Genomic DNA, 22,384 nt, shown 5'->3' on the forward strand with positions numbered 1-22,384 from the left:
AACCCCACAAAAAAATCTTTTTTTTAAAAAACAAATAAGGTGCCAAAGTGCACAAAAAGCATCAAAATAGAGGGGTTTTTTTAATTAAAAAAACACAGAAATAAAAGTGGTGCCAGGAGAGGACACCCCCCCCCAGACCCTGACAGAGGTCTGGGCTAATTAACATAACTGATGCTTATCAATGTTTGTTTGTTAACTGGCCCCTGGCCTCCTGTCATTTTGCAGAAGTTGCAATATACTGTACATGTTTGATCATTTGAATTTCTCTCTGCCTCTGGCCTTCACTTTCTCTTTATGGACAGGGCAGAGAGTTTATTGAGTTAGTCAAATGAAGTCGGTCTGAGATCATGGGGCAAGTGACGGCTGAACAAAACGATCTCCCAGAAACGCCGAAGTCCTACAGGACGACAGGCGAGCAGCACATCAGCCTCGGTAAGTATCTACCTATTATCTGTGATAATTTAATGTCAATTTATCTATTCATTTTTTTAGATAGCTTTTAAAAACTGCAGACAGGTAAGTTGTCTGAATGAGATTAACAAAAAGAATCGTCAGTAATGTCATGTTAAATACTGTCCTGTCCAAAATGGCATGCTCGTATTACTTGTGGTGATACTGTACACTTATATACTGAACTATGTTATTTAGACCTAAAAATATCTTATTATGAGCTTGTACCTTGCATGAATCCACCGTGCCACCTTAAAATAGCAGCTCATTTATTGTTTTATAACCCCAAGTCCTGCCTTACAGAATGCTTTTGAAATTTTACTGTCAAACTAGATAATGTGTCTGAATATCATCCCGTCATACTGCCTATTTGAATTTATGTTCATTACATGTGACAACTTATGTTGTAAAAGAAAGGCTACGTTTTCCGTTGGGAAAAATAAAACCTATCCTGAGACCATGCTAATAAGTTTGTGTACTCAAAGTCACAAGTCTATAATAAAGTGTCTGCCTGGTAACATAAGAGACACAAGAATAAGAGATGGAGAGAGAGATACTGTGTGAGGGAGGGAGTTTCACAAACCAGTGTCACAGATGCCTCCCACTGCTGCCATTATAACACATCCATCCCGAAATAACACATCAGATACACTAAAGCTGCAAGTGCATGCATCTGTTGTGGTTGTTGTGAGCCACATCATACCAGAAACCCAGGAACAATGTCAGCTGGTTGAACATGAAAGCTCTAAAAAAACCAAAGGAAGCAGGTGAAGGACAGAGTATGTGCCATGACGCACCGAGTGTTAATCCATTACTTTTAGCTCTCTATTTTAACTGTTAATGAATTGCTTTCAGATTACTATTTCAACCAGTAATCCATTACTTTTAACTTGCTATTTCAACTGGTAATCCATTACTTTTAACTCTCTATTTCATGTTATTTACTAGTTTTAACTCACTATTTCAACTGTTAATATTTTGTTAATCTGTTACTTTCAGATTACTATTTCAACTGGTAATCCCTTACTTTAACTCTTTATTTTATTTCTTTTTTTTTTGCACTGTTTATCAATTTTGGCTTTTTAAACTATTTAGCCATTTATTTTAAGTATAATATCCATTAGACCTACTGTCAACTATGCCAACAATTTAGCAAATTTTAGCTAACTATTTGAATGGGTGGTTTTGGGTGTCAAACTTTTTACTGTTTAGTTATTACTTTTAGCTATTTCAACCATTTATCAATCACTTCTATCACAGCTATTTAGATTATTTATCCATTACTTGTAGATGTTTATCTTAGCAAGGTATCTGTTAACTGTTTATCTATTACCTCATATAGTTCAACCACCACAAACTTTTCTGCTTGTTTGCAAACTAGTCCTTTTATATACTCTCAACATGTGGTTTTCAGATGTTATAGCACAATGTGGATTTAATGATAAAATTCAAATTTTGATTTGTTCAAAGTAGTTGGGCTATTTCACAATCTTTTCATTAATTTATCTATAAACAGGATTCAAGCTTCAAGTGGACTTGTTTCATTTACATTATGTGGACACGCAAGTTGGTTAAATAGACAGGCGTGAAAAGACCTACCTGATGCAACAATACTTGTACACATTCAGTTGTTTGTATGCTAAAAATACTCTGAATTCACATGCCACGTTAAAGTCTGTTGAGCTGTTTTGCCTCTGCAATAATCTCTCTGCCACCATCCATCATGTCGGTGGTTAAACTCTGTCCTCATCAAGTCCTGCACAGACAATTCGGTTCAGGAGTCAAAGCACTTGTGACTTGAATCACGTATTTGACCTTTCTATAGTCCCCGTAACCAAAACAGCCGTAAACATTTAGATAGTTTGAGGGGAATTACACAAGCACGCCTTGTCTCTGAACCAGTAATTGAGAGGGCATGATGTCTCACATTGAGCTGGCTCTGAAGAGACATGTTTACGGTTACATTAGTTATTAGACTCACAAATCATGTACAAACAAGGCTTTGACATAATTCAAGAAGGACGCATTTAGTTTCAGAAAGCATTAAAATTATTTTAAATGATTTCTAGGCTTGATTCATGATCACAATTTCTCTGAGCGTTTTATTTGACCTTGGCACATGACAGCTGACCTCTTATCTCACTTGTCTTGTTTCCTTTTTGGCCTCCTGACTCACTGGCAGCAGTCGGACCAGCTTTAATTATAGCCACCACCGCATTCCACCACAGATAGATGGAGAGGCCTTGGGAGGGCAAGTGTGATTGGTATAGAAGAACATACTAAAATAGAGAAAGGTTCAAGATGGTTAAAAATAGACAGCAATCCCTGTTGTGTGATTTCATTTCTTTGGGATGGGGAGGCAAGCCATATAAATTTGCTGCTGTATCTTGACATTTGACTCTTTTCTCTCCTAATGCTAAGACAGGACAGCAACCATGGGCCAGAAGCTGGAGAGGCTGTCGGAAAAGGATGAGGAGTCCTTTGATAATTCAGATTGGTCGGGGCAAACTGGCGACACGCAACAATCAGAGACTGGAGAACAAAATGAGAGCAGCGATCAGGACGATGGCAGTTTTGTGACCCCTCAGGGTATTGGTTGGATTAGTGGGATCGGTGTCAGCAGTCAGGCCACTGGGCACGCAGGGGAGCTCACAGTCACTTCTGCACGTACAGACCCCCAAACTGGGCAGCCAATCAGGCCTCTAGGTCAGCGGGGGCACAATCCAAACACCAGGGCAGGGTGTGTGGGTGGAGACAGGGAGAGCCGGAGTGCCAGTCGAACTGCAGAGGAGTCAAAAACTGTCCTGAGCCCTAAGGAGACGAGACAAACTTCAAACAAAAGGCGACACTCTGAGAATAAGGCTGTGGCCTTTACTGGGACTACAGCTATGGAGGAGCAGGGAAATGAGAAGAAATCAGAACTCAAGTTAGGTCCTGACGCTCAAACTGGAAATCCAGTGAGCTCATCGGATCCCACGAATGAGGAGGACTTTGTGGTGCTTGAGAGGGATGAAACCTGGACGTCATCTGACGGGGAACGTAACATCACTTTTGACAAAAGTATAAAAACAGAGAATCCTCAATCACCTATTACAAGAGTGGAGAAAGACGCTTCTGCTGGACAGCCTTCCAGGAACGCCCCTCAAGAAAAGGGCAATGAGAGCAAAAGCAGAAGAAAATCAGACACACTTGCAGACACGACTGACAGTGTGGAAGCACATGTTGAGGGCTTACCAGCAGTCTGTTTTGAGAGGGAAATGGGTCCACATTTGGCTGAAGTGACAGGCAGCAGGTGTCGGCTAAAAGGAGTCGCTCATGTTGGAGCTGCCCAAGCTGGGACAACTGGGAAAGGAAGAGCAGAGGGGGAGCCAAACATGACTGACCACAGCACAGGGCAAGTTTCTACCAACATTAACGGTGGCCTGTTAAAAAGATTGAGCGCTGACATGCTTGATGAAGCCGGAGAGTTGATCACACAGGAGGAGCCAGGAAGGGGAAGAGAGATGAAATGGGAATCATGCTTGGAAAAGGTAGATCCTTCTTTAAGTGAATCAGTTCATCAATATGAGGAAAGCCACGATTCAGGATTCATTGCACAAAAAAGAGCAGAAGTGGATGACTCCCGTTTGAGCAAGTTTGCTGGCGTTGTCTCTAAGAGGGCTAAAGCAGGCGGTTTGTGTACAAAGAAAGAGCACAGCGACGTGCTCTGCAAAGTGGCCGACTCTCACCCCTCAAAGGCCGACCCACAAGAGGACATTCCCTTAATTTCAGTGGAACAGTGCAATCATCTTCCTCTGCCAGGGAATGAAGGCTGTGATGGAAAGATACAGGTCGCAAGCTTAAATCGGGAGACCCAGCTTGTTTGCTTCTCTGCTGTCATCACTCCTCCACCTGTAACTCATCTGATGCCCGACAGAGACACAACAAAGCCGACACAACTCGGTACAAGTGTGGTAAACTCACAGACGGCGCCAGATGCCTCGTGTGTTTCTAAAGATGAATCTTTGCCAAAAGAAAAACCCAGAGTTAAAGGTCCACCTCCACCTGTCCCCAAAAAACCTAAAAACCCTTTTATAAAGCTGAAAACTGCACAATTAAAGTCGACTGACATGCAAAGAAGAGGCAAAGATCATCTGCGTTCTGAGGAGAGGGTCAAGAGGAGACACACTTTTGATTTTAGCAAAGCTCTTCCATACAACACTCTGACTAATCAGGACATGTGCTTGCTGTGGGATGAAAGGGGCACTTACACTGTGCCAACCAGCGTACGACGGCTGTCAGCGGACCTCAGCCCTTGGGAGAATCTTTCGCTCGGACACATGGATGACCAGTACGGAGACATGATCGACTTTGACTACTGTGTGCGTATGGCACAGCTGTCTCCAGACGAAGAGCCGCAAAACCTGGACATGTTGCACAGAAGAGTATTCCTGGAGAGAAGATCCAGATTTAAAAATTCACCTCCTCCTGTTGCAAAAAAGCCCCAAAATCGCATCGCGTCCACAGAGACACTTCACATACCTGAGAACGCGGCAGACAATGAAAGACTAAAACCTGCATGTTCAGGGAAAAGAGAAATTTACCCAGAGTCCCTATCTGCAAGAGTCAGCCGCGATAATTATGTCAATCGTAGAGACAACCACAGCAGCGATTCAGGACGTAGCAGTGAGGTGGGTTTATACAAGCCCGTGGCAGAAATTATCAAAGAAACAAATCAAATGCAAAGACACCCGGGTCGGGCCAAACCTGAGGGGCCCAAAGCTCAGGTTCGGGTGACAGAGGAGGGTCCAAGTGTGAAAGTTTCCCAGATTAAGGACACCTTTGATGTCCCAAAGAAATCCAAAGAGAGGGCACCAGAAGTTCAACCGCCTCCAAAAAAAGGTAAGGCCTTTGAACTGTTGATGTAGGAGATAACAGTTCTGTACTTTTTGAATGACCCAGTGTTTTATCAAAGCATTCATACACGCAAAAAATCAAGTGTGTTATATAAGGATGAGAGGATACTTCATTTAAATTTAAAACATGTTCATGATACAACTTCTCTGTTTGTGTATGAAACTTATTAAAAACTAAATTGATAGACTCCAAAAGTTAATGGTCACATTAAAATGAATTTTATTGGGAAATGTTGACATTTTGAACATAAAAAGTTGTGCACAAATCAGTGTTTCTGAATCAGAAAAGGATTTATTGGCAAGTAGGTTCTAACTTATAAGCATTTTTCTTTCATCGTTGGTGCATGCATTAAACATATGATAAACATATTAAGAGGAATGCTAAAGGCAAAGTGCTGCAGCACTCAAGAACTTAAATATAAAACTTAAAAAAGCACTATTTAAAAATTACTATAGCATAACAAATGTAGTTGTTTTAAAATGAGCTGTACAGTTTTGTGCAGGAATTGTAAAAATATAAAGTGGGGAATTTGCAAAATTTCTAAATAGAGTAAGGGATTGTTTATATATTTATAATATTTTTTTTAAATATTAAATTATATAATTAATAACGTTTTTGGTTTTTTTTTTACCTCTGTTAGCTCATTAGTTTTGATTTTACCATTTAATTCAAAGCAGTTGATGTATTAATGCTTTGCCAGCTATGTAACAACAGGACCTAATTCTTGTTATTTAATATACAACATTTAAACTCTGAAGCCTGATTTAATCAAGAATCTTGTTTTTCTTGTCTGGCTGGGAGAGTAATTCAATAAAAAGAATAAAAAGGCTTTCCCACACATCTTTCACATGCCCTGAACTGTGATTCAGTAGCATTTACATTGATTTATTGATTTATATTTATTGATTAATTGATTTATTGAGAACAAAAAGAAACAAATCCACATTTTAGCTCTCTGTCATTTAGTCAGTCAGTCGATGATGATGCAGGGTTTTGAATCTGGGTGTGAGCAGTTTGGATATTCTCCCAGTGTTGACCTCAGATTCCCCCCACATCCCAAACACAAGTAGCCAAGGGTGAACTGCAAATTTATCCCTGGGTGTAAATGAGAGTATTAATGTGTTTATCAACTTTAATAATCCCTGTGGCAGTCTTGGAAACTGTCCATGGTGTTTCTCTGCTGCTAATGCACACTGGGACAGGCTCCAAATTCCTTGATCTTTTAGAAATAAGCAAGTAAAGAAAGAAGCAAATAAATTATTTGTCTTTCTACATCTTCCATCTATGCATTCATGATAATAATTATGATATTATAATATTTAATAAATGTGCCCAGAAAATCTTTTATAGCATTATTTTATTGACACAAACAAACAAAATATTTGCGTCCAAACAATATTAAAAAAAAACAACAAAAAAACAACTCATCCCTTAGCAAAAACATGAAAAAGTATTGCAACTAATAACACAGTCCCATCATTCAGTAGAGACTTGCTGGTGCTCCAATAGTGTAAGAGGAGTCACATTTCTCATACATATTCTGTGTAAGGGCACTCAAGTGTTTTTCATTTTGTAAGCCAGTCTTAAAGCAACACACATTTTTCTGGTAGTGTATGGTTCCACCTCCCCATTTCCACTCGCAGTCTGTGAGAACATAACCGAAACCGTGTAAAAGTCATTCTCAAGTGGTCTTCAATGTACAGTGTATACTCACATAAGTGGCTTTCCAATAGTTTCACACAAAAAAAAAACAATTACTTACAAGCCTTATTCGGGACTTTTAGCTGTATCAAATGATCCTCTGAGTTGTCTCTTCACTTACACTCATCTGTGTAAGCTTATGAAAAGAAAGAAAATGGTTATGGGCCTCCAGGTGTACCCTGTTGGCAGCCAGATTTGGCCCGCAGGCCACATGTTTTTAGTAGCCTATTAATGGGCAAGACCATTATAGCATTACAGTGCAGTACATAAACGGTATAAAATTCTTGAAAAAGCTGCATTTAATCAACCCTAACAAGTGCAAATATATTCTGTGAGACACAATTGCAGTAAAATGTGGAGAAAAGAGATGATTAATAGCGGATTCTTCTGACTGCTTGTGGTGTGTGGGTGCATCACAGACTATGGGGGTTTCTCATTGTGTTTGGACAGTGCAGGCTGGGGTGGGGTAGGATGGGATGGGACAGAGGGGGAGGGGAGGGACCATGATACAAAAGATGTTGCTGGCAATGAAAATACACATTTTTTGTACAGCTGAACAAAAAATTGAATCCATTCAGTGCGTCTACTTAAAAAAGACACGAGGAGGATGCAACGCCAAACCCAGTTTTCCTGCAGCCCCATCCCCATTCACAGCCTTGGGAAATGAAATCTGACTTTCGTTTGCGCATGTGCAGTAGCCGGTCGACAACGTATCCTATTGAATTTAATAACGATGAGAGTAGACGATTGCTAGTCTTCCGCAGGTGAGAAGCGACCAGGGGATGCTCTGTTTGTCAACTGGCATCCAGAATTACCTTTAGATTTAAAACACTGTTTCCGGGCCACATATTTGCAGACAGGAGGGGGAATAAGTGCAAAACGGCTGAGCTTTTTTTGTGGAGACAAGGGATACTAGAGCAACGTCCTGCAGGATAAGGGCGCGCCTAAACTACCAGATTCATGTGTTGTGATTGATTACCCCCGTGCTGACGAAAATCTTGCATAGATTTAGGAGGTAAGAAAACCCCAAAAGTGTCTTTGCATGGTGCATTTTGCATGTGATCTTTCGGTCGGGGCTGTGCAGCATCTATTTAGCTCTCGCTGGATGGGTTTGAGAATGGGAGCAGCCAAAAACCTTGGGTGGAAATATCTGCACTTGCGTCAGCTGGCGGCGGTCCACCGCAGCTAACAGTTAGCGGCTAGGCTAGGCGGCTAATGCTAGCTAACTGATGAGCGGCTCGGATGCAAAACACACTGTCTGGATGGCGGAGCAGTAGACAAAAAATACACATTTTACTCTAGGTTGGCAGCTTTTCGTGTACATATAATAGTAGTCAAGTTGATACTTGTTTGATATATTAAAAGAAACACTCCTCTTCGGTTGCCTCCGCCTTGTATGGGGTGCAACGGTTCTGTATCGGCTGTTGAGCCGGGACCAGCCCCGGCACAGCTGCCTAGCCGCTGGGGCAGTGCGGCGGAACACGGTCCACGAATATCCTCGCTACCTTTAACGTTTAACTTCACTTTACTTATTTAACTATCATTTTCACCAATCTAAACGCCTTATTACGCGGCACGCTTTGTTTCGTTATCAAGTGATAGTCACATCTGGAGCGTACCCACCAAAATACCAATCTGCATCCTCCATCCACCCCCTTGTTTCGGGGACGTTAATGTTAGCAAGCTTTGCTAGCTTAAGTTATCTCTATCTGAAGCTTTCCCACATCGTTAATGACTTGTTTTAAGACTACTATCGCTATAGCGTTAATTTAAAATCATAGAGCCTCATTTCGTATTTATATTTTTGGTTTATAGCGGCTTAATTTAATGAGGAGGGGGGCACACACCGAGCTTTGTGGTAACGGCTAACCTTAGCTAGCAACCATTGTTTAACGTTAGCACAGTGCAGCTGTTTCCATCCTATTGAGGGATTTTGGAAATACTTAGTATAAACCTTAGAAATGCAAAATTATAATAAGCTAGGCAGAGTTGCAGTGATGGTGATTGCATCTGTGGTTGTGTCTACCTATTTAGTCGCACTAATAGTAATAACAGAGGCCAGACTCCTGCAGGGCTGCAACCTTTTTATCAGAAATTCTCCCTCAAATATTTAGCATCAGTCTGTATGTGCTGAATCAAGGCAGTCTGCCATCGTGATGCTCAGTAATGTCCTGCTGTACTGTAAGCTGCACAGTTCCCACGGTCATGGAAAACCTGGAAAAGTCACTGAATTTCACAGTCACGTTTTCCAGGCCTGGAAAAGTCATGGAACTACCAAAAAATCATTGAATAGTGTGGAAAAATTATGGAAATCTGTTGAGTGAAATAATTAAATGCCATTAATGTAACATAATGATGAATTTTCTGTAGCTGACTACTAATGGAGCTCTAATATGCCTCAACATTTGACATTTATTTGTTCATTATGTATGTTTGTTCATTTTTTCTCTGTCTCTCCCTTCATGTCTGCCCACAGGGCATGTCTAATATTTTTTTTAACACTTTTGACTGTATGGAAGGTGCATACCACATCTGGTATTTATTTTACTGCTGATTGGAAGGCATGTTTTCTTTAAACATCTTTTTTCCTCTTTTTCATTTTTGGCATTTTTTTCTTTTAATTTTTGGCAGTTTTCTTCAAATAAAAAATTAAACATTTTTGAAGATTTTTAAGAAAATACTTTTCTTTAAAAAATTTTGACTTTTTTTACACACTTTTAGCAACTTTTTTTTTTTAAGGTGATTTTGATAGAAAACTTTGGGGCGGTATCTTTTCTTGAAAATGTGAAAGGCATGTTTTCTTTGAAAATCACCAATATGACAACATTTTTTCACAAACAGAAACTGTAAAAACAGACATTATTATTGTAGTCCCAAATTTCTGACAGTCCATTTGGGATGCATAAGGACAGTCATGTTGGATGCTGAAATTAAGTGTAAATAGAGTTTGAATCTCATATGTTTGAAAAATGAAAAATGTTGGGGAAGAAAAAAAATCCCTTTAGGTCCTTAAAAAGTCATGTAAACATTTCTGAAATTTTGTCCATGACACTGTGGGAACCCTGGAGCTGGGTGGTGATGAGGTGTAGAGCAGCGTGTTGTGATGTATGGCATCATCTGAAGCCTGCAGAGGCTGAAGCAGCTCATGTTGTCAGATACATTTTTGGAGTGAGGGTATAGCTGCTCCTGAATGGAGCGCTAATACCGGCTGAGGGAACACATTGTTCTGATCAGCCGTAAACTGTGTGCTGTCCAGGTATCATGCAGCCCTGCAGCAACATCATCACTGTTCACGGCTTTGTGGGGCATTGTGCTACGAACCAACTATATCCAGGGCAAGGATGTGATTCATAATAAAGTTTATGTCGAGTAATACAACTTGAAGCTGTTAATTTTCTATCTCACGTATTAATAGTTACAGATGAAAGGGCTTTTTTGTGGCTACATGTACAGTACTGATGTGCTGTGTTAATGCAGTGTGTTGTAGAAAGATAGTACTGTCATAGAATAAACTAAGATTTTAAGAAAGTGTCTTTCTGTTTATGCAAAGAGATGTCCACATGTGAAGATGTCATGTGATGTCCTCACATGAACTGTACAGACAGTTCTGACTGTAATGCTGATTTAGATTATGTGGTTTGTGGCCATTTTTGCAGTTCTCTTGTATCAGACATGAAGTTGTCTAAATACTCATGACTTCATTGTCTACACCAATCATACTCAACTTGATTGAAAAAAGCAAATGCGTTTAATATTCTAGTAGGCTAACAAGAGTTTAATATGAATTTGTAAATTAATTATTTATATGAATTTCAAAAAACAATACTTGGCGTCTGTGTATCGATGCAATATTGCCACAAATAATAACGCAATACTATTTTGTATATATCATTTTTTTCCCCACACTTCTATTAAGAATATAGAAAAATTAAGCATTTATTTGAAAAATGCTTTTAAAAAAGGACATTAAATTCTAAAAACATGGGTTCTTAGGTGTCACCAAAATAATCTTCTAAAATCTGAGCAACAAAGCTATTTTTAAATTAAAGCTTTAAATCAGAGATAATATTTGATGTTGATGCAAAACTGTAAAATTTGCTCCAGTGTTGCTGAGGAACATTTTGTAAAAATCCATGTTTGTTGATCAGATCAAAAAGGCCGTGATTCAGCTTTTCCGTTTTCAAAATCTGCGTCTCAGTGTAACGAAGCAGGTGGTTTGGTGTGATGACAGACCTGTGAATAACAGGAGAAAAACCCTGCAGCCTGTATAACAGCTCAGTATGTCGCTTCAGACTGGCAGCTTAATTACCGCCCGGAGACACTATATTTTCCACATAATTACACAGCAAAGCATGTCACTAAAATGATGAAAAATCTTCCTCTGGTGTCAAAGACAGGTTTTTTTTTGGAATTACAATATACAATGCTAAGGCGAATTGAGTTTAAGGAGATTTCCCATCGTGTTTGGCTTTCGTGTTTTGGCTGCAGATCGGATCTAACGGTTTCCAAAGTTGTCAAAATGCCAACATTGGAATTTGCTGCGAAAATGATCATCTGCTCTCGATAAATGACTTCTCTTCAACCTCGAAGCAGAAATGAGAGTTACAAAAAGAAACAGGAAGCAGTAAACATGCTTGAGGGTGTACTGAGCGCAATGTGATTATTAAATACAGATCAACAATTCAAACCATTTCCAGAATCATGGAGCAGCAACAGGCCATCTGTGGCGTGCTCGCAGGAGATCATGTGGTTAAAAAAAACATCTCTGTTGGCATTTTTTATGAATGTATTCCTTTCTGCTGCAACCATATCAGTGATTGCAATTCTGTCTTCTCACTACTTACACTTTGTTGTATTTTCTGTTAGTTAAACAAGATGAAGTATTTTTAATTCTTAATTCATTTCCTGCAGAAAGGTAAGAAAGGAAGTGGCTTGCTTTTTTAAATCCCAAGAAAAGTCCCCCAATTGTGATTTTTGCTCCGCAGCAGAAACTGCTGGGCTGCAGATTCGTGATCTGCAGTACGTTGCAGAAGTGGAGCTAATTTAACTTTCTGAGGCGTCATGAAGTAGCTTAAATATTCATGAGCACTAAAACTTTAAATTTGTGCTCTTGTCTAGTCACAGTAAATTGAGCATAAGTGCTTCCCAGTCCAAACACAATAATGAACTGTGAAATATTAAAGTCAGCTGACCATTTGAACTTAATTACCCTACAGTTTGTGTGATGGCATTTAAAAATATCTACATACATATGAGCTTTTATCTTTTACACGATTTCTACAACCCTGCTCTTATGTGTTCTTACCTATTGGATATAATAACAATGTCTCCAGTATTTTACTTGATTAGGGTTTTTTGCTTTTTTGATGCTGCTTTTGTGAATGACAGACCTGTGCTGTACTTTAGTATTAATATTTTTTTAAATAATTCGATATTTGGTAGAATTGTGATTGTCATTGCTTTACGGTTGTCTGCTGGTAGAGCTGCAGTGATTCATTTGATTAGTTGTCAACTACTAAAAATATTCACAAACTAATTTGATAAACAATTAATTGGTTTGAGTATTTTTTTTATGAAATTAAAATCTGATTCCAGCTTCTAAAATGTGAGTATTTTCTGTCTTTTTGACTCCTCTGTAACAATAAACTGAAAATTTTGGGGTTGTGGACCAAATGGGACATGGCACTGATCTACATTTTTTATCATTTTCTGCCAATGTATAGACCAAACAATTGATTGATTACCTAAGTAAATAATTGACAGATTAGTCAACAGTGAAAATAATAGTCACTTGCCGCCCCACCTCCCTAGTCAACAATTTTTGCAGAACATATGAACTTTTTCTCTCAGTCTCACAGAAGTCTGGAAAATGACTCTAAGATAAGGAGCTAAACACAGCTGTAGGAAGAATATGTTTACCTCAAATGTTTGCCTGTAGGTAATGCTGATTTATTTCCTTTGCACACGCAGGAACAAACTCAGTCACAGTTAAAAAGCATAATCTTAGATCAGACAGGCTGCGCTGGCAGTAAACCAAACTAACCCCAAGGTTTCCTCGGCATGCTCAGTGTTGACAGAAGGACGCTCATTTTCGGATTCATAACATCAGTTTCTCTGGGAAAATGGCCACTTTCTGCACATTTTATTTCATATTGGAATGACTTTGGTTGGGCACTTTTCTGAAGAAAACACTCTCACTGTATGTACTCTTATTTCTTATATCTGCAGATATGTTGCGGCGAGTTGTGCGACAGAGCAAGTTCCGTCATGTGTTTGGTCAGGCCGTGAGGAACGACCAGTGCTACGATGACATCCGTGTGTCCAGGGTCACATGGGACAGCTCCTTCTGTGCCGTCAACCCCAAATTTGTTGCCATCATCATAGACGCCAGTGGGGGAGGAGCCTTTCTTGTACTTCCTCTACAAAAAGTGAGTGACGTTCTGCCACACTTTCTCATTTCCATCAAGGGTTGTGAAAATGAGAAAATAAGCGTTAGCATCATCAAAGTTAAAACCCCATAAAACAGAAGGTAGAGTGTCTCTACATACACCCTCCTCGCCATTAGATCGCAAGGGAGAGAGGAATGATATTGACCTTCACGTTGTCTTTAGAAATGAAAACAGTTTTTGCGCACTGATATCCAAACACACATCTCTTCCCGTCTCTCTCCATATCTCTCTTTCAGCTTTTACAACCCACAAACGTGAAGTGTGGTTTTATATGGCCGGTGTGACTGGTTAGTCACCCAAAGTCTCATTTCCCTTGAGTGCAGGATGGAAACATATATTTGGCATATAACACAAGATAATGGCAAACTAAAACTAAAAACTAAAGCATGCTGGATTAAAACTGGAAAAAAGTATTTGTCATTGCGTAGGGACTTTAATTATAGACTATAATGCACTATTTTCACCAAGCTAGTGGCTCCTTTCAGGGTTAGCTCCACCCCTTTCATGCAATATGGTCTTCTCTGCCTCCAGAAATCTAAGATGGTGACATTTATAAACTGGAAGCCTAAAAACTTGAGTCCACAAACCAATGGGTGACGGACCTACAGTACATCCATTATTGCATTATTGCATGAAGTGTTAAAAAATATATTGATTCTAGATGGTAGGGGCTCTGGTGTTTTCAGGTTTTTTGTTCTAGTGTGACATTTTCAAATCCTGCGCACAGGGGCTTTAGCTGCTGAGAAGGAATAAAAAGCTGCATGACGCAACTGAAGACCAAAAAAAGACTCAGAGTGAGCAAAGTCTATCCAGAGAAACAAGGGTTCTTCTGTAACAGTACTCTGTCTCGTAGTAAAGGACTGAGAGCATATATCCAATCAATCCTTCAGGCCTGTCTGTGGTCAGCAGACCTTCAGCATGCTTCTACTGCGACCCAGAGGTTCATATCTCTAGTAAAAACCGTAGATAATCAATGGTTAAATCTGCTCAGTAGTAAAGGCATCCGATGTGTGTCCCGTTACAGCTGGCTCATTGAACACATGATACTAACAGAGGGGATGGATGCTGTGCCATTGTTTTAGGCCACTGAGGTAATCAATTTATATTGACTGTAAAATATCCTGCCTCTGGAGAAGCTGCGGTAACTTCAGCATACTCAGGTAAAAAGATCCAGCTATGATGACAGTGGATGACGTCATAAGAGTAAAATGTGTAAACCTTGTCCTTTAAATTCAATTAAATATTCTTTGTGGTCACAACTGGCCCAGAGGATCAAACATAAAACGGGATCAAACTGGTACAAACGTATAACAATGTGGACTACTACCTGTATAAGGAGGTCATTCTGTCAGGTACAGATATCTGTCTGAATAGGCTACTACCTGTATGAATGTAGTTAAATATGAAATAGGTCATTATTTCCGGTACAAATATCTATCAGAACAGACCACTACCTGTACAAATGTGTAGTAGGTCTTTCTGTGAGGTACAGAAATCTATTAAAGTGGACTATTACCTGCATAAATGTGGAGGAGGTCATTCTGTCAGGTACAAATAAGTATCAGAATAGACTACTACCTGTAAAAGTGTAGATAAATAATAAAAAGGTCATTCTGTCTGCTCCAAATATTAGGTTCAAAATTGCTCATTTCAGTTGACTTCTGAGTGTAATTTTTCAAATTCTTATTATTATGCTTTAAGTGTTTTTAGCCAAGCATGAGGACAGATGTGTAATAAAGTTTGAGCGTGACAGGCAGAAATGAGTAATTGCTTTGTCTGATTAACCTCTACAGGATAGTTAAATCAGCCTTGTTACTCATTTTCATATCTCTCTGTCTGATATCAGCTCGCAGGACGTTATTGCTCTTCTGCATGTCGCAGTCTTTGTAACAACGTTGTCTTTTGTCTCACAGTGTGGCCGCATAGACAAGGTCTACCCTACAGTATGTGGACACACGGGCCCGGTGTTGGACATCGACTGGTGTCCTCATAATGACCTTGTCATCGCTAGCGGTTCGGAGGACTGTACAGTCATGGTAAGGACCCGGTTGATTTCTGAGGGATCACATGAGCTTTGAGTTTTTTCCTGGTTTATTATGTCTGTGCCTTAACAGGCAAGCAATTATAAGTACTTATGTAACCAATTTCACTTTACCCTCAACGTCTGATCTACAGCTAGAATGTGTAGCCAGTGATAAAAAATGATCCTGCTGCAAATGATGGCCTTGTTCTTATTCATTTGCCTTTTAACTGTATGATTTTCAAAGGTTTGTTATATACCTTTTCAAAGCTTGTGATGTTCATTTGTTGAATTCAATTTACTTTCAGTACTTCTTTAGACTATAGGTTGCAGTGGTTTTGAATAAGCACAAGTAAAGATGACTTTCTTAGCTTTCTTTGCGTGTTGTTTTCCAGTGTCTGCCACAGATTATAATACAATCTTGTCTTCCTGTCCTCATTTGTCTTCCTGTGCATTTGTATCAGCACTGACACAGAGCCTTAGCCCAATGTCTGCACTCTACTCTGCAAACATCAGCACTGCAAAATTATTTAAGTGTACAAAAGTATGTAGCTGTACGAGCATATGTAACTGGTTTATTTTTCTCACTCAGGTGTGGCAGATCCCTGAGAACGGGCTGGAGACTCCTCTTTCGGAGCCTGTGGTTGTGTTAGAGGGCCACTCTAAGAGGGTCGGCATCGTGTCTTGGCATCCCACCGCTCGCAATGTTCTTCTCAGTGCAGGTAACCTCTAAATGAGGCCTCACCCTGTGCCCTCAAACTGAACGATATTTTGTCTGCCATTTGTAGTCTACTACCTGTATAGATGTAGAGTAGGTCACCTTGTCAGGTACAAATATCTATCAGAATGGACTACTACCTGTATACCACTCTGTACTTTTAGTACTTTTCTAGTGCTACATGTGATAATAAAGAGCAGAGGAGAAGAATCTCTGAGTACAGAGAGAGCGAAACTACATCACCCCTACAGCTTGTTCAAAAATCATTACATTTTTGTTTTTACAGAAAGAGTGAAGTACTGAAAAACAGGGTTCACATGGTCATGGAAAACCTGGAAAAGTCATGGAATTTCACAATCACATTTTTCATGCCTATAAAAGTCATGGAATTAATAAAAATCATTAAAAGTTCTGAATAGTCATGGAATTTTTATAATATGTTTTAGTATTCTTCCATTGATAATCGTCCATGTAATGTGACATAATGGAAAATAATGTTTTTGTATCTGTCGATGTAATGCAGCTCTAATATTCTTCAGTGTGTGACATCACGTATATTTTGTCATTTTGTATGCCGGCTAGCTGAAATTATGTTTGAATCGAGTTTGAATCTTTAATGTTTAAATAACACTTGCAAAGTCATAGAAAGTTTTGTCCATGAAAATATGTGGGAACCCCGAAAAAAGTACTGATACAAAATTCCAGGTGTCCATCCCAGTAGAAGTACTAGGACCAGTTTCAATATGATTGGTACCCAACCCTCACCATTTGTCCACTGCGTAAAGCTGAACTCTATATCTGACCAACCATCTCACACTGCCTTCTGTCATGTTGCTTTGTGTGATGCAAAGTGCTTAAAATAACCTTGGACACAGAGGTGTGTGTAGTCAGGCTGTGCTGCATGTGTCCATTTTAGGGTGCGACAACCAGATCATCATTTGGAATGTGGGCACGGGAGAGGCCATGATCAACCTGGACGACATGCACCCCGATGTTATCTTTAGTGTCAGCTGGAGCCGCAACGGCAGCCTGCTCTGCACCGCCTGCAAGGACAAGAAGGTCCGCGTCATCGACCCCCGTAAAAAAAAGATTGTTGTGGTAAGTGGAAACGCATCAGGGATTTGGGGGCTTGGATGCTTCTCGCGTGAAATAATCTTTCCGAGAATCACCCACCAAACTGATGACTCAATTCAGCTACAAACACGACCAATCTGACAAGTGTGTTTCTGTTTTTAGGAGAAGGACAAAGCTCACGAGGGAGCTCGACCAATGAGAGCCATCTTTTTAGCAAATGGAAACATTTTCACCACTGGATTCAGCCGCATGAGCGAACGCCAGCTGGCCCTGTGGAAAACTGTACGTCACTCATACATCACAAATACTCTGCCGTCTTGTTCATGCAATAAAAGTCAAAATTTTTGTTAGTGGTTTCTGTTGTTTTTTTCTGTGCTGCCTGAATGTAAAATTATGTTTTTATTTCCAATTAAATTTAAATTTTCATTACACCTCATCTCCAGTTGGGGGCGTTAAATTCAAAGGTTCCAGATCGAATTAATAGGAGTCTTTTTTTTCTTGTATCAGCAGAGTATGATTTGCTTTTTTTCATTATTGCCTGTAGGTGCTGTGCAATTCAAGGGTCGTCCAGAATTTATTATTAAGCTTCAAATACTGAATTTTGTGTTTCCAGGACAACATGGATGAGCCAATATGTGTCCAAGAGATGGACTCCAGTAATGGAGTCCTGCTGCCCTTCTATGACCCCGACACCAACGTAGTCTACCTGTGTGGAAAGGTGAGGATCTAACAATGTGATTCCCAAACCGACTTTCAGATATCAGACATACTTTCTTGATCCCTGAGGGGAAACTGGGACATGGCACATTTGCTCTTAACATATTTCTGTGCTTATACTTAGTATAAGAAAATAGAATTGAGAAAATTGCCCAAAAATGTGCTTTGTGCTACAGTATAACACAATATATATACATATAAATATAAGAAATAAGAGAAATGTGTAAGAAATATATGTACACAGCTGTGTTTTGAGCTGTGACTGTGTGTCTTCAGGGTGACAGCAGCATTCGGTACTTTGAGATCACTGATGAGGCGCCGTTTGTTCACTACCTCAACACGTTTTCCACCAAGGAGCCCCAGAGAGGGATGGGATACATGCCCAAAAGAGGCCTGGATGTCAACAAATGTGAAATCGCGAGGTATCCCAGCAATTTATTGTTTGTTTTTTTACATTTGACGAGTTTGTTTGTGAAGCTTACTCAGACAGCTCTTGTTATATTTTGAATATTACAGAATTTGAAAAAACACCCAGATTTTTGAGTTGAGTTTAAACCAAATCATACCTAGCTTTTATGTCAAGGAAGACATTATTACCACTACAACTAAGGATTAATTTCTTTTTACAGTAATCTACCTTTTTTCAGTTCACTGTTTGGTCTTCAAAACTTCAGAAAACTTTCTTTTCGCTCAAGGTCGTTTTATTGGTATTTAAAGTCATACAAAATGCAATAAATACATTTCTTGAAAGACACAATTGTGTGTAAAAGAAAAAAAATCATAAGCCAAAGTAATATATCTAAATGTTTTGTTTTGTCCAACCGGTACCTCAAAACCCAAAGATACCAGAGGAGATTTTGAAAACCTGCAAATATTCAGATTTCTGTGGCTGGAACCAGAGGAATAGGGGATAATTTTTTGCGGATCTATTTTCAACATTGTTGAATATGCTGTCGATTGTCTTATTAATTAGTTAAGACAATTGATTGAATTAATTAGTTAACTAATCATTTCAGCTCTGGGCATCACCACAGTTTATTATACATTTTTGTATAGATTTTTTTTAAAATAAGATTTTTGAAAATATTTAATATAAACAGATACATTATCAAAATTTTTCTAAGGAAACTTATGAGCCTTACAAAGTTGAAAATAATAAAATTACTCTTACTGTTGTGTGTTTTCTCTGTTGCACTTTACTTTTCCGCTATGTGTCATGTTAATCATATTATCTTAATTTTTTCTGTAGGTTTTACAAATTACATGAGCGGAAATGTGAACCAATCATCATGACAGTCCCGCGTAAGGTAAGTCTGTTTACATTAACTCGTAAATGTGCTCTTATTTTTGTAACCTTTCCTTATGGCATGTCCTGTGTCCTCTCCACCAGTCGGATCTGTTTCAGGACGACCTGTATCCCGACACGGCCGGCCCTGACCCCGCCCTGGAGGCGGAGGAGTGGTTTGCCGGGAAGAACGGAGGCCCCATCCTGATCTCGCTCAAAGATGGCTACGTCTCTACGAAGAACCGGGATCTGAAAGTGGTCAAGACGAATGTTCTGGAGACCAAGCCGCCCACTAAAGCAGAAAACATCCCGACTGTCCAGAAGCACGCTTCTCCACAGCCCTCAGTAGTGAGTCTCAACATGTTGCATTTCCTACTTATTTTTCCTTTAACTGCAGATCTTACTTTTGCTCAGAATTTGTTTCCATAGCTAGGTCTTTAAAGAGGAAACAGACACGTTTTTTGCCTTAACTTGTCATTTTTAAGTAAATGTTGATTGCACACTGTAATGGCTTTAAAATGACACCATCAGTGTTTGGTTCCCCATAAACCTCGCAGTTCACTATGCGATTCTGTCTGCCAACGGGTACAATCTCCCGAGAAAAATGAAGGCTTGATTTACAGCACAGTAAGTCAATTCCAAAAATTTAAAAAGGTACCATATGTCAAGTCTTCAAGTCTAGTTTTGGCTGACATCGCATTTCGGCACAAAGCTTTCATCAGAGCATTTGCAGTGAAGTGGGTCAATCATTATGCAAACAAAACAGGAAGAGCGTAGAGATTTTGCTTTCGCTGTGGCAATCAGTAGCTCTCCCAACTTACCAGAAAGTATCAATGCAAGTTGTCTGCAGGAACTATTCCCAGTTGCAGGAATGGTGGACTGTGGAACAACTGAAGTAACTGGTAGTTGCTCAGCTCTGAGGAAAAGGGACAGCCATCCAGTTGTCTTTGTAACCGTCAATAACACCACTTGGAAAAGTTGAAATGTTGCCTGTTTTCACATTGAAACGGAGTATTATTACAGCTCCCTCTAAGATGAAGCACTGAAGGCTTTGATTCTCTGCCTAAACCTTGTTGGGCTTGATCCGACCTAACCCATCGAGTTTGGGCCGGGCTGTCATTTCTCGTTTGGGATCTTCTATTTCCATATGAAATAACCAGTGGATACATTTTACTTTCACTGCCCCCACTCTGTAGAATCAGGGTGAGATTTTGAAGTAACATCAACTACTTTTAAGGTGCGTGGAGAAGGGAGATGAATCAAAGACACAGAAACTCCAACAAAACTTGAAGCATTTAGAGCAACTTTATTTAAAGACCACTGCTGCTCTGACAGTGCGGTGCTCCGAACAGAATTATATATTCCAACATCCTGAATTCATGAACGGTTTAGTTTTTGCCAAATTGTGTCCAAAAACTGCTGCCGTGGTTCAGGTTCAAGTCGAGCTTGAACAGAAAGTTTGGGTTTTTATAGAGTTGGGCCTGATGTTTTAGCTCCAGTCAAAGCTCAGTTGCACTTAAAACTCGCAGACAGCACTTCTTGCTGACATTTAGACTCTCTCATTCACAGTGATTATTATGGTTGGAACATTTTACCAAAGTTGTGAATCAGCACATACTCTGGTATTTGGGTCATGATTCGGTGGAACAGCAAAGGAAAACTGCTGGATGGCTTCACTGTCTCTAAAATCCCTGCTCATTCTGACAAGATTAAACACAAATGGTTTTTGAAGTTGATCAAATACAGAAAATGTCTCAAAAAATCTTCTTAGTTCTGGAAATCTTTGGTAGAGTCAGATGAGAGGTGTAAAGGGCTCGGCGGAGCTAACTTCCTCTCTGTTTTTGCCCAGAAAATGGAGGATAAACTGGAAGAGGTACTCCGAGAGTTCAAGTCACTCAGGGACCGTGTCATCCTCCAAGACCGTCGAATCGCCAGACTGGAAGAGCAGGTTGCCAAGGTTGCCATGTAAGATGGCGTATTTTGGAGAGGAATCGAATGAACGGGGGTCAGCCACAGCCAAATTCTCAGATTCGGCTTCATTGAGCTTGGCGTCGTCTCCATGATGAGACCAAGCCCCACATTCCAAGATGAACTTTATTTTTTTCCTCATCAAGTCTCCAGTTTCACACTTTCTCCCCAACACACACAGAGAAAAGGAAAACTCTCGCAGCTCATGTACACAATTGAAGAAAAGACATTTTTGTTGAAGGAAAAAGTCTTAATTTTTTTGTTTTTTCAAACTGTGGTAAAACATTCTTATGTGAAGTTTGTACTTACTACTCAAAAACTGTATGTAGCATCAGTATTTCCATTGTTATTTTTTGTGTTGCCAAATATGAAACGTGCAGCTTCGTGCACAGCTTTTACTTTTATTTTCTCTCCTGTTGTACATTCCAGTCACAACCTGCTAGATTGATTTAGTCAAGCTGGATTTTTTTAAACAATAGTTGTTGAATTTTTCTCCTCCAACCAGTTTGCTCATTGATAGCCATCAGATTTATGAATGTGGAAGAATTCCTTCTGAAACGTTTTATTCCTGTTCTTCTGGGCTTGAAATTTAGGTTTGGGTTTTATTGGGGAGGGGGGAGGGGAGGGGGGATTGCATCTCTCTGGTGTAAATGTTGTGCAAATGTAGTGGTGCCTCTTGTCACTGTTAAGGGTCAAACTAAAGTCGCCCTCTCCAGTGCATATTTGGTGTTGGGAAGGGACCACTCACCCAGCTTGTGTTTCACTGAACCCCTGACAAACAGTTCTGTGCACATAATAAAGATTTTACACATGAAAACTGCTGTTTTCCTTTATTCTTTGGCTTGTAACTCTGTACCTGCAGTTTGTGGAGCTCTTCTTGTGTCAGTGAGAGCGTTACTCAATTTCACCTCTGCCATCAGATATGGATTTGAAAAGTCAGCCTGGTGAACTTTCCATCGCTCTGTATGTTTGAGCAGCTGATATTAGTCGGCCAAAAAAGAGATTTGATGACTGTTGAACGGTAGTGGAATTTAAGTGCATTTACTGAAATGCTGTATCAATACAATTTTGATGTACTTGAGTGTTAGTTATGTATTTTCAATTAT

The 22,384-nt window shown here is 39.7% G+C and overlaps 1 protein-coding gene across 3 annotated transcripts; it reads left to right on the forward strand.

The window, feature by feature from the left end:
- The first annotated feature begins 309 nt into the window (after nt 1-309).
- coro1cb (coronin, actin binding protein, 1Cb) lies at nt 310-22,095 on the forward strand. Of its 3 annotated transcripts, XM_042509172.2 has the most exons (12): nt 310-432; nt 2,872-5,331; nt 13,276-13,475; nt 15,410-15,532; nt 16,109-16,238; nt 17,151-17,332; nt 17,471-17,590; nt 17,922-18,026; nt 18,302-18,447; nt 19,275-19,332; nt 19,416-19,658; nt 21,160-22,095. In XM_042509172.2, the coding sequence occupies exons 1-12, from the start codon at nt 348-350 to the stop codon at nt 21,277-21,279; spliced, it is 3,972 nt and encodes a 1,323-aa protein (XP_042365106.2). In that variant the 5' UTR covers nt 310-347; the 3' UTR covers nt 21,280-22,095. The 3 variants fall into 3 exon arrangements, with proteins under 3 accessions (XP_042365106.2, XP_087927259.1, XP_087927258.1); XM_088071133.1 differs by lacking the exons at nt 310-432; nt 2,872-5,331 and adding an exon at nt 7,718-7,811; XM_088071132.1 differs by lacking the exons at nt 310-432; nt 2,872-5,331 and adding an exon at nt 7,818-8,062.
- Nucleotides 22,096-22,384: the final 289 nt, after the last annotated feature.

This window comes from Plectropomus leopardus, chromosome 20 (assembly GCF_026936395.1).
Source record: "Plectropomus leopardus strain MGB_pleo_1.0 chromosome 20, ASM2693639v1, whole genome shotgun sequence".
Classification (NCBI taxonomy): Eukaryota; Metazoa; Chordata; class Actinopteri; order Perciformes; family Serranidae; genus Plectropomus; species Plectropomus leopardus.